The 16,463-nt window shown below is 32.1% G+C and overlaps 1 protein-coding gene across 3 annotated transcripts in view; it reads left to right on the top strand.

The window, feature by feature from the left end:
- The window catches only part of LOC133608373 (collagen and calcium-binding EGF domain-containing protein 1-like), a 108,635-nt gene extending 93,314 nt beyond the window's left edge, over nucleotides 1-15,321 (top strand). For all 3 annotated transcript variants that reach the window (XM_061963565.1, XM_061963566.1, XM_061963564.1), the window contains 6 exons: nucleotides 359-492; nucleotides 4,324-4,438; nucleotides 6,878-7,017; nucleotides 7,137-7,172; nucleotides 10,114-10,149; nucleotides 14,583-15,321. In XM_061963565.1, coding sequence (XP_061819549.1) covers nucleotides 359-492; nucleotides 4,324-4,438; nucleotides 6,878-7,017; nucleotides 7,137-7,172; nucleotides 10,114-10,149; nucleotides 14,583-14,780 — 659 coding nt within the window. In that variant the 3' untranslated portion in view covers nucleotides 14,781-15,321. The remainder of the gene's footprint in view (nucleotides 1-358; nucleotides 493-4,323; nucleotides 4,439-6,877; nucleotides 7,018-7,136; nucleotides 7,173-10,113; nucleotides 10,150-14,582) is intronic.
- The last annotated feature ends 1,142 nt before the right edge of the window (nucleotides 15,322-16,463 follow it).

Below are 16,463 nucleotides of genomic sequence, written 5' to 3'. Positions count from 1 at the left end.
TGTTTATGCTCCAGTGATCCTCCTAAATCAACAACACCCATGTTGAATCCTTGGGGACAGGCAGTGAAATAAACATTTGTGCCAAAGTTAGCAAAATGCTAACACAAAAGACACTAGTCTTGGGACTAGCTTTCAAGTCCGGCGAAATATTGTTGCTGTATTGGTGGACCAGCCAGGACACCTTTCATGTTGTGTTAGCGCCAGCATTGCACAGGAATCATAACCACGTGTACGAGCGCACAACGCGACCTCACTGCTAGTGTTCAGAGTGTGACATATGGTGCCTTTAATGTATTAGCAAAGACCAAATTAGGCACACAATTGTTTTTTGTTCTTATTGTGTTGCGTTCACTTGCAGTGAGTTCATCGGGGAAGTCGGACACGCTGATGAGCGCCGCCACCTGTTCCTTCACCTGTGAGGACTTCACCAGCATGAAAAACAGTCTGCTGCAGCTCAACCTTAGGGAGGCAAACACGCAGTCCCAGAACCAGGTAACATGTTGAAGATGTACACTTAACCTCTTAAGGCCCAAGCTGTTTGTTAACATGCTTTTTTGTCTTTGCTATTTGGGCTTATTGGACCCTATTTAAAATAAAAACTAAAAATCATCTTTTGATATGATGTACTTAGTCCATAAGTGCACAAACGTGTACTTCATGTGTAGTGACATGCTACATTTTTATTTTTACACCTTTTTTTTTTCCAAATACCATTGCATGTTATACTCTTCTGACACCACCAGATGGCAGTATGAGTGTCCATATGTCGGCATAAGACCCCAATTCAGTAGTGTACATACATTTGGAAATAAGAGCTAAAAGGTGCTGTCCACGCATGTGGCCACTAAGGCCTTTTAGAGGTGTTAAATATGTTTAGTAACTTAAAATTGTACAGTTAAACATGTTTAGTACACTTAAACATGTTTAGTACACTTAAACATGCACACTTAAACAGGTTTAGTACATTTAAACATGCACACTTAAACATGTTTAGTACATTTAAACATGTTTAGTACACTTAAACATGTTTAGTACACTTAAACATGCACACTTAAACATGTTTAGTACACTTAAACATGTACACATAAACATGTTTAGTACATTTAAACAGGTTTAGTACACTGAAACATGTACACTTAAACATGGTTAGTACATTTAAACATGTACACTTACACATGTTTAGTACACTTAAACATGTTTGGTAACCTTAAACATGCTTAGTACACTTAAATATGTACACGTAAACATGTTTAGTGCATTTTAACATGTACACCTTAAGACGTTTAGTACACTTAAACATGCTTACTACACTTAAACATTTACACTTAAACATGTTTTCTACACTTAAACATTTACACTTAAACATGTTTTCTACACTTAAACATTTACACTTAAACATGTTTAGGACACTTAAACATGTCTAGTACACTTAAATATGTACACCTAAACATGTTCAATACATTTAAACATGTTTGCTATACTTAACCATGTATACTTAAACATGTTTAGTACACATAAACATGTACACTTAAACATGTTTAATACATTTAAATATGTACACCTAAACATGCTTAGTATAATTAAAAATGTTCACTTAAACATGTTTAGTACATTTAAACAAGTACACCGGAACATGTTTAGAACACTTAAACATGTACACCTAAACATGTTTAGTACATGTAAACATATAGACTTAAACATGTTTACGACACTTAAACTTGTTTAGTACATTTAACCATGTACACCTAAACATGTTTAGTACATTTAAACATGTACACCTAAACATGTTTAGTACATTTAAACATGTATAGTACACTTAAACATGTACACCTAAACATGTTTAGTACACCAAAACATGTTCAGTACACTTAAACATGTACATTTAAACATGTTTAGTACACTTAAACATGTACATTTAAACATGTTTAGTACACTTAAACATGTACACTTAAACATGTTTAGTACACTTAAACATGTTTGGTAACCTTAAAACATGCTTAGTACACTTAAATATGTACACGTAAACATTTTGAGTACATTTTAACATGTACACCTTAACACGTTTAGTACACCTAAACATGTTTACTACACTTAAACATTTACACTTAAACATGTCTAGTACACCTAAACATGTACACTTAAACATGTTTAGTACACTTAAACATGTCTAGTACACTTAAATATGTACACCTAAACATGTTCAGTACATTTAAATATGTTTGCTACACTTAAACATGTATACTTAAACATGTTTAGTACACATAAACATGTACACTTAAACATGTTTAATACATTTAAATATGTACACCTAAACATGTACACCTAAACATGCTTAGTATAATTAAAAATGTTCACTTAAACATGTTTAGTACATTTAAACAAGTACACTGGAACATGATTAGAACACTTAAATATGTTTAGTACACTTAAACATGTACACCTAAACATGCTTAGTATAATTAAAAATGTTCACTTAAACATGTTTAGTACATTTAAACAAGTACACCGGAACATGTTTAGAACACTTAAACATGTACACCTAAACATGTTTAGTACACGTAAATACATATAATTAAACATGTTTACGACACTTAAACTTGTTTAGTACATTTAAACATGTACACCTAAACATGTTTAGTACATTTAAACATGTACACCTAAACGTGTTTAGTACATTTAAACATGTACACCTAAACATGTTTAGTACATGTAAACATGTACACCTAAACATGTTTAGTACATTTATGTATAGTACACTTAAACATGTACACCTAAACATGTTTAGTACACCTAAACAAGTGTAGTACACTTAAACATGTTCAGTACACTTAAACATGTACATTAAAACAGGTTTAGTATACTTAAACATGTTTAGTACACTTAAACATGTACATTTAAACATGTTTAGTACACTTAAACATGTTTAGTACACTTAAACATGTTTGGTAACCTTAAAACATGCTTAGTACACTTAAATATGTACATGTAAACATGTTTAGTACATTTTAAGATGTACACATTAACACGTTTAGTACACTTAAACATGTTTACTACGCTTAAACATTTACACTTAAACATGTTTACTACACTTAAACATGTCTAGTACACCTAAACATGTACACTTAAACATGTTTAGTACACTTAAACGTGTCTAGTACACTTAAATATGTACACCTAAACATGTTCAGTACATTTAAACATGTTTGCTACACTTAAACATGTTTAGTACACATAAACATGTACACTTAAACATGTTTAATACATTTAAATATGTACACCTAAACATGCTTAGTATAATTAAAAATGTTCACTTAAACATGTTTAGTACATTTAAACAAGTACACTGGAACATGATTATAACACTTAAATATGTTTAGTACACTTAAATAAATGATAAATGGGTTATACTTGTATAGCGCTTTTCTACCTTCAAGGTACTCAAAGCGCTTTGACACTACTTCCACATTTACCCATTCACACACACATTCACACACTGATGGAGGGAGCTGCCATGCAAGGCGCTAACCAGCAGCCATCAGGAGCAAGGGTGAAGTGTCTTGCTCAGGACACAACGGACATGACGAGGTTGGTACTAGGTGGGGATTGAACCAGGGACCCTCGGGTTGCGCACGGCCACTCTACCACTGCGCCACGCCGTCCACTTAAACATGTACACTTAAACATGCTTAGTATAATTAAAAATGTTCACTTAAACATGTTTAGTACATTTAAACAAGTACACCGGAACATGTTTAGAACACTTAAATATGTTTAGTACACTTAAACATATAGACTTAAACATGTTTACGACACTTAAACTTGTTTAGTACATTTAAACATGTATAGTACACTTAAACATGTACACTTAAACATGTTTAGTACACCTAAACAAGTGTAGTACACTTAAACATGTCCAGTACACTTAAACATGTACATTTAAACATGTTTAGTATACTTAAACATGTTCATTTAAACATGTTTAGTACATTTAAACAAGTAGACCTGAGCATGTTTAGTACACTTAAACACGTACAGTGATGGGTAGATGATGCCTCGGTGAGTGTGTGGCACACTCACTAGCTGTATTGGCAGTGCACTGATACTGTGTTTCATAATGGCAACATCCCCTGCATTCAAAAAGTGCAAAAAAAACGTATACAGTGAGGGAACACTGTGTTCCTAAACGCAACTTTGTGAGGCGTGTCACACTGCCATCTCCTGCCTGCTTCTTGCCAGAGCGCGCGCTGCCGATTGCACAAACCCTTACTTGCCACCATGTAATCACGACAACAAACTGATTTTCTGCCCACGGTGATTTGGTAGGTTCCTGACCTGGCCAACCGCAGCGACAAACCTTCTGTAGGGAGACCAGGAAAAGGTCCTGATAGCACATGTAGACCTGGTCTACCCGGCACGCCAGGATCTCCTGGAGTCCCAGGTGACACCTTTGAATTCATCTGTTCTATATATCCGTTCAATCTGTCAATTCTGTAGGGTTCTTTTTACCTGTTCAACCCAGCGTTCTATGGTTTTTTGAATCTATTGTGCCATCTATCCTTCTATCTATCTGTTAAATCTACCCTTTCAATCTATGGTCCAATTTGTCCGTTCAATCTAGGGTTCTATTTTTTTCTTAAATCTGATGTTGAATTTATCATTCTGTTTTCAATCTGTCCATTCTATGTCTGTTCAATGTAGGGTTCTGTGTTTTTGAACTTTGTTCTATCTATCTGTTAAATCTACCCTTTCAATCTGTGGTCCAATTTGTCCGTTCTATGTTTTTATTTACTTATTGTACAATCTATTAATTATTCTATCTGTTTTCGATCTGTACATTCTAGCTGTGGTTCAATTTGTTCGTTCAATGTAGGGTTTTATTTTTTTAATCTCTAGTTCACTCTATTATTCTATCTGTTTTCAATCTGTCCATTCTATCTGTGGTTTGATATGTCTGTTCAATCCTGGGTTCTATGTTTTTTATTGTTCAATGTATCCTTCTATCTGTTAAATCTACCCTTTCTATCTATGGTTCAATTTGTCCGTTCTATTCTTTCTTAAATCTATTGTTCAAATGATCATTTTTATCGTTCAATATATCTGTTTTCAATCTGTCCATTCTATCTGTGGTTCAATTTGTTCGTTCAATGTAGGGTTTTATTTTTTTAATCTGTTTTCAATCTGTCCATTCGAGCTGTGGTTTGATATGTCTGTTCTACCCTGGGTTCTATGTTTTTTTTATTGTTCAATCTATCCTTCTGTTTTGTCTGTTAAATCTACCCTTTCAATCTATGGTTCAATTTGTCTTTTCAATCTATTAATGATTCTATTTGTTTTCAATATGTTCATTCTGTCCATAGTTTGATATGTCTGTTCAACCCTGGTTCTATGTTGTTGTTTTTTTAATCCATTGTTCAAAATAGGGTTTTATCCATCCGTTCTATCTATCCGTTCAATTTGTCCATTCTATTTTTTCTTAAATCTATTGTTCAATTTATCATTCAATCTGTTTTCAACCCGTACATTCTATCCATGGTTCAATTTGTTCGTTCAATGTAGGGTTTTATTTTTTGAATCTCTTGTTCACTCTATTACTCTCTGTTTTCAATCTGTCCTTTCTATCTGTGGTTTGATATGTCTTTTCAATCCTGGTTTCTATGTGTTTTTATTGTTCAATGTATCCTTCTATCTACTAAATCTACCCTTTCAATCTATGGTCCAATTTGTCCGTTCAATCTCGGGTTCTATTTTTTCTTAAATCTATTGTTCACTCTATTATTCTCTCTGTTTTCAATCTGTCCATTCTATCTGTGGTTTGATATGTCTGTTCAATCCTGGGTTCTATGGTTTTTTTTATTGTTCAATTTATCCTTCTATCTATCTGTTAAATCTACCCTTTCAATCTATGATCCGTTCAATCTAGGGTTAAATTTTTCCCTAAATCTCTTGTTCACTCTATTATTCTATCTGTGGTTTGATATGTCTGTTCAATCTAGGGTTCTATGTTTTTTAACTTTGTTCAATCTATCCTTCTATCTATCTGTTAAATCTACCCTTTCAATATGTGGTCCAATTTGTCCGTTCAATCTTGGGTTATATTGTTTTATTTACTTATTGTTCAATCTATTAATTATTCTATCTATTTTCAATCTGTCCATTCTGTCCGTGGTTTGATATGTCTGTTCAACCCTGGGTTCTATGTTTTTTTTATCCATTGTTAAAGATAGAATTGTATCCATCCGTTCAATCTGTCCGTTCTATCTATGGTTCAGGGTTTTTTGTTTTTTAATCTATTGTTCTGTATATGTATTCAGTCTGTCTGGTTTCATCCAGCTGTTGAATGTGTCTGATCTATCTGTGGCTTGATCTGTCTGTTCAATCTAGGGTTACGTGTTTTGTTTCATTTTTGTATCTATTGTTCAATCTATCGTTCTATCTGTTAAATATGTCCAATGGATCGGTCCAATCAAGGGTTTTAAGCTTTTTCAATCTATTGTTCAATCTATCGTTCTATCTGTTAAATATGTCCAATGGATCGGTCCAATCAAGGGTTTTAAGCTTTTTCAATCTATTGTTCAATCCATTGTTATACATACAATATGTGTTCAGTATATCCGTTCTTTTTGTGGTTCGATCCGTCTGTTTAACCTACAGTTCCATGATGTTTTGATATATTGTTTTATTTATCGTCTATCTATTGTCCAACCTATCATTGGGTCAATGGTATGATCTATCTGTGAGGGCTCTCAGTTTGAGCGATCGTTCTATCAAGGGTTCTGTTTTTTGGGATCTATCGTTCAATCCATCAATGTATCCGTTTGAGCTACGGTTCATTCAATCCCTTCCTTTAGTTGATCTGTATTTCTATCGTTACCCACAGGACATCCGGGAGAGCCCGGCAAGAGAGGGGACACAGGCAGTGAAGGCCCGCCCGGCCCTCGGGGTCCCCGGGGGGACATGGGACCGATGGGCCCAGAGCCTGACCTGAGGCACATCAAAAGAGGCCGCAGAGGACCTTTGGTAAAAACAAAACCTTCATTTTTATATGGAATATCACTCAAACTGCTGCAGTAATTGTCTACAAAGAAACTGTAGACCATTTCCATTTACTCCATGGTCCTTATTATTCGTCCATGCAGGGACCACCTGGGGCCCCTGGAAGAGATGGGTCAAAGGTCAGTTAAATATCTTATTTCTTACCTGTGTTTATGAAGAGATGCAGTGTCGCCCTCTAGTGGCCGCGCAGACCTCTCTGTCAAGCTACTGTAGCCACTCACATCCTGTACGTCATATTGTGTCGTATGTGCACATCAATACCGGACTAAGACATCATTTTAAAAAATTCTACAGTTTATAAAGGAGAATTTGGGCAACAAAAGTCATATTCTCAAGTAAAATATAACTTTAAGAAGAAAGATTTAAAAAATATTTTTTTCCACTCTTATGACCTAATTCTTATAATGTACGTGACTTTATTATTGTGCTATTCTGACTTATTTTTGAATAAAACAATTTTTTTTTTTAATATACAACTTTATTCATGTCAAATATTATTTTTCCCCTCATTAATCCATGTAATATGAATAAAGTTGTTTTAAACAAAAATATTAAACATTTTCCGGTAAAATTACAACAATTTTCTCTGAAATACACAACTTTATTGTAACATTTAGTTTTTGTATACAAATTTACTCTCAATATTGTTACTTTCATCTATTGAGAATTTGGGCCACAAAATTCAAATTCTCAAATAAAATATGACTTTAAAAAGGAACTTTTAAAAACGATTTTTTTTTCCCACTGTTATTATGACCTAATTCTTATAATGTACGTAACTTTATTATTGTGTGTGGTATTCTGACTTATTTTTCAATAAAACCATTTTTTTTTTAAATATACAACTTTATTCATGTAAAATATGTTGGTTTTTTTACCCCTCATTAAAACACAGCTTTATCCTTGCAATATGAATAAAGTTGTTTTAAACAAAAATATTAAATATTTTCTTGTAAAATTACAACAGTTTTCTCTGAAATATACATCTTTATTATTGTAACATTTAGTTTTTGTATCCAAATTCTTATAATGTACGTAACTTTATTATTGTGTGTGGTATTGTGACTTATTTTTCAATAAAACTTTTTTTTTTTTTAAATATACAACTTTATTCATGTAAAATATGTTGGTTTTTTTACCCCTCATTAAAACACACCTTTATCCTTGCAATATGAATAAAGTTGTTTTAAACAAAAATATTAAATATTTTCTTGTAAAATTACAACAATTTTCTCTGAATTACACAACTTTATTATTGTAACATTTAGTTTTTGTGTAAGAATTGACTCTTAATATTGCTACTTTCTTCTGTTGAGAATTTGGGCCACAAAATTCATGTTCTCAAGTAAAATATGACTTTAAGAAGAAAGATTTAAAAATGATTTTTTTTTCCACTCTTAATTATGACCTAATTCTTATAATGTATGTGACTTTATTATTGTGGTATTCTGACTTATTTTTTCAATAAAATAATTTTTTTTTTTTTATAAATATACAACTTTATTCATGTAAAATATGTTTTTTCCTCTCATTAAAACAGCTTTATCCATGCAATATGAATAAAGTTGTTAAATATATTCTTGTAAAATTACAACAGCTTTCTCTGAAATATACAACTTTATTATTGTAACATTTAGTTTTTGTTTACATATTTACTCCTAATATTGCTACTTTCTTCGCTTGAGAATTTGGGCCACAAAATTCATGTTCTCAAGTAAAATATGACTTTAAGAAGAAAGATTTAAAAATGATATTTTTCCCACTCTTATTATGACCTAATTCTTATAATGAACTTTATTATTGTGGTATTCTGACTTATTTTTCCAATAAAACTAATTTTTTTTTTTTTAACATACAACTTTATTCAATTAAAATATGCTTTTTCCCCCCTCATTAAAACACCATTTTATCAATAAAATATTAATATTGTCTTGTAAAATTATAATTTTCTCTGAAATACACAACTTTATTATTGTAACATTTAGTTTTTGTGTACAAATTTACTCTTAATATTGCTACTTTCTTCTCTTGAGAATTTGGGCCACAAAATTCATATTTTGATGTAAAATATGACTTTAAGGAGAAATATTTAAAAATGATTTTTTTCCACTCTTATTATGACTTAACTCTTATAATGTATGTAACTTTATTATTGTGGTATTCTGACTTATTTTTCAATAAAACATTTTTTTTTTAAATATTCAACTTTATTAATGTAAAATGTTTTTTACCCTTATTAAAACACAACTTTATCCATGTAATATGAACAAAGTTATTTTAAACAAAAATATTAAAATATTGTCTTGAACAATTTTCTCTGAAATACACAACTTTATTATTGTAACATTTACTTTTTCTATACAAATTTACTCCTAATATTGCTACTTTCTTCTCTTGATAATATACAACTTTATGGTAGCAAAACTATGACATTTTCCCTTTAAAAAAAAAAAAAAAAACTTTTAAAATAAAAGAACAACCTTTTTGATTCTAATATTATGTCACAAAAAATAACAGGCTATTGTCGTTTTTATACAAATTATTTCTTGTAATATTCCGTTTTTTCTTCAATAAAATCACCGCTAAAGTCTTGTAATATTACGGGTTTTTTCTTTGAAATATCGAAACATAAAATGAAGTTACAAAAATATATATTTTTTTGATAAATATAATTTTTTTCTCTATACAAATACAATTGTAATATTCTAATATTAATGCATTTCCCCAAAAAATATTCAAATCATTTTGTTGTGATCATTATTTTTTATACACATGTTTTTTTTTATTGATATCCTGACTTTTTATTCGATAAAACACAGCAATATTTTTGTAATATTGTCTTTGTTCAATAAAAAAATAGGAACATAGTACAACTTCATTGTTGTAAACTTTGAAGTTTTTCCTAATGAAAAGTACCCACATAAAATACAGTTTTATTTTCCTGACATTAGTTTTGTTCGTGGTACGGAAATTATTCATGTTGTATTAAACCAACCAACTCACTTCTGGAATGTTCCTCATGCATGTTAACCTCTTTAAATGTCATGTTCTCTTCGTCAGGGTGACAGAGGAGCTCCTGGTCCCAGAGGTCCTGCTGTAAGTTGTTCTCAACTCTTCATTTTCACTTTCCTTTTCTTTTACACACTGCCATCAGAAAAGGCTTTCTTACCTTCTGGAATGAAAGGGAAAAGTTGACTGAAAAACATAACGACAAACGACATAATGAGAAACTACGTATTGACAAACAAGGTATTGAGAAATTACATAATAGTAAAAGACACAATGAGAAATGTCGTAATGAGAAATATCGTAATGAGAAAGGAAGTCATGAGAAAAGACGTAACGAGGACATGAGTAAAAACGTAATGAGGAACGACATGATTAAAAAATACATAACAATAAATGACTTAATGAGACGGCGAGATGAGGAACGACGTAAAATGAAAGAAATTGAGAAATGAGGTCATGAGAAATGACATCATGAAAAATGATAGAATGGTAAATGATGTAATGAGAAACAAGGTCATGAAAATTGACATAATGAGACACGAAGTAATGAGAAGCAAAGTAATAGAAATAACATCATGAGAAAGGACTTAATGGTAAACGATGTGATGAGAAATAAGGTAATGAGAAATGGCGTATGACATAATTTCAACATTTTATCATGACATTTGAGGGGGGTTTTTTTAACAGTTTTTAGTAGAATGCGTCATGGGCCAATAAAAACAATCCCTGGGACACAAACTAGTGTAGCAACAACCTCTTAAATAAGTGCTCCCCCTCTGGTCAACATATGTAATAATTGTGTGTAAATATTTAAAGTGCTCCCCCTCTGGTCAACATATGGAATAACAAGTGTGTGTAAACATTTGAAGTGCTCCCCCTCTGGTCAACATGTGTAATAACAAGTGTGTGTACACATTTGAAGTGCTCCCCCTCTGGTCAACATATGTAATAACAAGTGTGTGTAAACATTTGAAGTGCTCCCCCTCTGGTCAACATATGTAATAACAAGTGTGTGTAAACATTTGAAGTGCTCCCCCTCTGGTCAATATATGTAATAACAAGTGTGTGTAAACATTTGAAGTGCTGTCCCTCTGGTCAACATGTGTAATAACAAGTGTGTGTAAACATTTGAAGTGCTCCCCCTCTGGTCAACATATGGAATAACAAGTGTGTGTAAACATTTGAAGTGCTCCCCCTCTGGTCAATATATGTAATAACAAGTGTGTGTAAACATTTGAAGTGCTCCCCCTCTGGTCAACATGTGTAATAACAAGTGTGTGTACACATTTGAAGTGCTCCCCCTCTGGTCAACATATGTAATAACAAGTGTGTGTAAACATTTGAAGTGCTCCCCCTCTGGTCAACATATGGAATAACAAGTGTGTGTAAACATTTGAAGTGCTCCCCCTCTGGTCAATATATGTAATAACAAGTGTGTGTAAACATTTGAAGTGCTCCCCCTCTGGTCAACATGTGTAATAACAAGTGTGTGTACACATTTGAAGTGCACCCCCTCTGGTCAACATATGGAATAACAAGTGTGTGTAAACATTTGAAGTGCTCCCCCTCTGGTCAACATGTGTAATAACAAGTGTGTGTAAACATTTGAAGTGCTCCCCCTCTGGCCAACATATGGAATAACAAGTGTGTGTAAACATTTGAAGTGCTCCCCCTCTGGTCAACATATGGAATAACAAGTGTGTGTAAACATTTGAAGTGCTCCCCCTCTGGTCAACATATGTAATAACAAGTGTGTGTAAACATTTGAAGTGCTCCCCCTCTGGTCAACATGTGTAATAACAAGTGTGTGTACACATTTGAAGTGCACCCCCACTGGTCAACATATGCAATAACAAGTGTGTGTAAACATTTGAAGTGCTCCCCCTCTGGCCAACATATGGAATAACAAGTGTGTGTAAACATTTGAAGTGCTCCCCCTCTGGTCAACATATGGAATAACAAGTGTGTGTAAACATTTGAAGTGCTCCCCCTCTGGTCAACATGTGTAATAACAAGTGTGTGTACACATTTGAAGTGCACCCCCTCTGGTCAACATATGGAATAACAAGTGTGTGTAAACATTTGAAGTGCTCCCCCTCTGGCCAACATATGTAATAACAAGTGTGTAAACATTTGAAGTGCTCCCCCTCTGGTCAACATGTGTAATAACAAGTGTGTGTACACATTTGAAGTGCACCCCCTCTGGTCAACATATGCAATAACAAGTGTGTGTAAACATTTGAAGTGCTCCCCCTCTGGCCAACATATGCAATAACAAGTGGGTGTAAGAAATTGAAATGCGCCCCCTTTGGCCAAGATGAATTAAAAATATAAAATAAATATGTGTATAGAGACAATGTAATTACTTGTAGTAAATAATGAAGATTAAAAACCAATTACAAACAAAACAAACAAAAACCCAAATGAACTAAAAGCAGTCTTTTTCTCACAATGTGTCGACTTCTTTCTTATAAAATTGGGAACAATTTCTCATATTCTTTGTTTCTGTGATATTGCAACATTTTCTCGTAAAATTATTACTTTTTTATATAAAATTATTACTTTTTACTGCAAAATGGTGACATTTGTCATATAAAAGTCTGACTTATATCACAATATTGCCATTTTTTTGTTGTTCTTGTAAAATAGTCAAATTTTCGGAGCAAAATTATGAATTTTACTGAGTAAAATTCCAATTATTACTATAATACCGCCGAAATTTTAAAGTTTTCTTATAAAAAGTGTGACTTTTGTCGAGTAAAATTACGACTCTTTTCATAAAATTACCAACATGTTGAGCTTTTTCTTGTAAAACTGCGACTGTCGTTGAGTAAAATTCCAACTTTTATCATAATATTGCACAAATCTTCCGTTTTTCCTGTAAAATTTTGACTCGCGTTGAGTAAAATGACGACTTTTATTATATTACTGACAAAATTCTACGTTTTTCTTGTGAAACTGTGAATTTTTTCTTGGGAAATTCCAACACATTTTTCACAACTATCTTTTTTATATTTGCATAGTATGTATATATTATTCATGTTGTAAATACAAATCTTTATATATCTAGAAAGGCTGGTCCTAAAGAGGTAGGCATTTTTCTCAGGTCTCAAGAAGGTAACAAATACAATAGTGTGTGTGTGTGTGTGTGTGTGTGTGTGTGTGTGTGTGTGTGTGTGTGTGTGTGTGTGTCTCTGTGTGTGTGTGTGTGTCTCTGTGTGTGTGTTCTTGTATTTGTACCCTTCTTGAGACATCAACAAGGAAAAGTAGCTTCCATATGAGGAGGTGTGAACAAGTGAGGACATAAATCATGGTCCCAATACAGAAAACCATTGCATCTAATAGAGAATGTCTCATTTGCACCCCTGGTGGTGAAATCTATCAAAATGAAGGTGGTCCCAAAAAGGAGGGCTTTTGCAAATTGACTGTGTCGGTTTTAAAAGTGCTCCCCCTCTGGTGAACATATGAAATAACAAGTGTGTGTAAGAAATTGAAATGCACACCCTTTGGCCACAATTTATTAAAAAAATAAAAAAGTATGTATATAGAGACATACTGTAATAACTTGAAGTACATAATGATTAAAAACCAAATACAAACAAAATTAAAAAAAAATAAAACATTTTACTAGGTCTTTTTTTTTTTTTTTTTTTTTTTTACAAAATTGGGAACAATTTCTCATTCTTTCTGTTTCTGTAATATTGTAATATTTTCTGGTAACATTTTTACTTTTTTTTATGTAAAATTATTACTTTTCAGTGCAAAATGGTGACGCTTGTCATATAAAGTTCTGACTTTTATCACAATATTGTCAATTTGTTGTTGTTCTTGTAAAACAGTGACATTTTTGGAGTAAAATTATGACTTCTGTCATAATTTTGCAGAGTAAACTTCTAATTATTACTATAATACCGCCTAAATGTTTAAGTTTTCTTATAAAAAGTGTGACTTTTGTCAAGTAAAATTACGACTCTTTTCATCAAATTGCCAACATGTTAAGCTTTTTCTCGTAAAACTGCGACTGTCGTTGAGTAAAATTCCAACTTTTATCGTAATATTGCACAAATCTTCCGTTTTTCCTGTAAAATTTTGACTTGCGTTGAGTAAAATGACTTATTATAATACTGACAAAATTCCACGTTTTTCTTGTGAAACTGCGACTGTCGTTGATTAAAATTCCAACTTTTATCATAATATTGCAAACATTTTCATTTTTTCTTGTAAAAATGTTTGACTTTCGTTGGGTAAAATGACGACTTATTATAATACTGCCAAAATTCTATGTTTTTCTTGTGAAACTGTGACTTTTTTCTTGTGAAATTCCAACTCATTTTTCACAACAAGCTTTTTTATACATGCATAGTATGTATATATTATTCATGTTGTAAATACAAATCTTTATATATCTAGAAAGGCTGGTCCTAAAGATGTGGACATTTTTCAGAGGTCTCAAGAAGGTAACAAATACAAGAATGTGTGTGTGTGTGTGTGTGTGTGTGTGTGTGTGTGTGTGTGTTCAGGGCCCGCCCGGCTCTTTCGACTTCCTGCTGCTGATGATGGCCGACATCCGTAACGACATCATCGAGCTGCAGGAGAAAGTGATGGGCGAGCGACGCGGCATCTCGCTGGACAGCCCGCATCATTCCAGCGGGGAGGAGGAGGGGGACTTTGTGGAGTGGGGGTCCGGACAAGGAGGGGACGTCATGCTCAGCACCTGACCTTTGACCCTCAGCAGCAACAATGCAAACTCTCATTCCAACATGGAGGACGTGGAAAAAAAGGGAGTTTTAGGAGAGGACTGGAAAGGACAGGTGGTGTCTTCTCTGCTTCCTGCAGCAGCAACGTCTGCTTCCAAGACCTGCAGACATGTGAACTTTGAACCCTGCCAGTGGAAGTCACGCACGCTTCCAGCTTGCTGTGCAAAACTCCATTTATAGGACTTGAAGCAGGAAATGTTTTGTTTGTTTCCTCGCGGACAAAATAATAAACACACACGGTGTCCCAAAGTTGATGTTTATCTGCTGGTGACAACAAGGGTGGGACAAAAACTCTTGACAAATGTCATCTGACCATCCAAAACCACCCTCCATTCACACTTAAAATGTTTTTATTGTTCAAATTCATGTTTTATTCTCTGAGGTTTGGAAAAAAACGCATGTCCTCTTTTTTTAAGACTTTATTCTCATAAATTAGCAATGTTAGACTCAAAAACATCGTAATGTTCTTCTTAAAACAACACTTTATTCTCATAAAATGACATTTTTCTCTCCAAAACTGTTCTATTCTTTAAAATAAATAGGACTTTATTCTCAAAATATTACCTTTGTCTGGAAAACTTTGTATTCTTTTTTTTTTCTTAAAAAAGGACTTAAATGAACGTACAATTTCGGTCAGAAAATACATGTATATATATATATTATAGTACTTTTTAATAAGGTTTTATTCTTATTACAGTGTTAGTCCTAAAATGTAATTATATTATTTAGATAAAATAGGAAACTTTATTCTCATAACTTTACAATTTTATCCCCAAAACATAATTCAATTATTTAAAAAAGACTTTACAACTGTAGCTCCAAATTTAATATATATATATATATATATATATATATATATATATATATATATATATATATAATTATGGTTGTATATATATAATTATGGTTATGTATAATTTTTTTTATTTTACAGAACTTTATTCTCTTAAAGTTTGAACTTTAGTCCCAAAAATATTCCTTTTTTCTTTTTTTGCAAAGAGGACTTAATTTGCATAAAAAAATTACAAATGTGAAAGACATTTGAAAACTTTGAAAAATGATATATATTTTTTCCGCAATAAAGTATATACCTTTATGTATGTAAACTATTGTATTAATATTTAAGGGGTTTTTGGCAGTTTTTCTGACAAAACTAGTTTTTATATTTTTTTATAATAAAAATATGTAATTTATTTATATATATTTATATATTTATTATATAATTTATATAATTTGTAATAATAAACATAATAATAATACTTGTTTCCCCCCTAAAATCTTTAATTTAACTCAGAAAATTCAGACTTTTTAAAAACACTAGTATATTATAAAAACATTTTGTATTTTTATTCTTGTACATTTTTTTTTACTTATGAAAATGTTATTTTAATATTCTTTTAGTATTTTTAGAATTAATTTTCTTCTTACAGTATAACTTTTTTTTTTTGCACTTTGACTTGATTTTCAAAAAACACGACAATATATATATATTTTCAAATTATGACCTTATTCTCAAAAACACAGCAACATACTTTAAAAAAAATACAGTAAAATTAATTACAAAGCTTTGAAAAATCATATATATATTTTTTCCACAATAAACAAAAACTATTTCATTTATTATCAAAGGTTTTTTGGGTTTTT

Source organism: Nerophis lumbriciformis, linkage group LG06 (assembly GCF_033978685.3).
Source record: "Nerophis lumbriciformis linkage group LG06, RoL_Nlum_v2.1, whole genome shotgun sequence".
Lineage (NCBI taxonomy): Eukaryota > Metazoa > Chordata > Actinopteri > Syngnathiformes > Syngnathidae > Nerophis > Nerophis lumbriciformis.
Note: the sequence above shows the minus strand (reverse complement) of the source record. Positions and strands in the feature narration are given on the sequence as shown.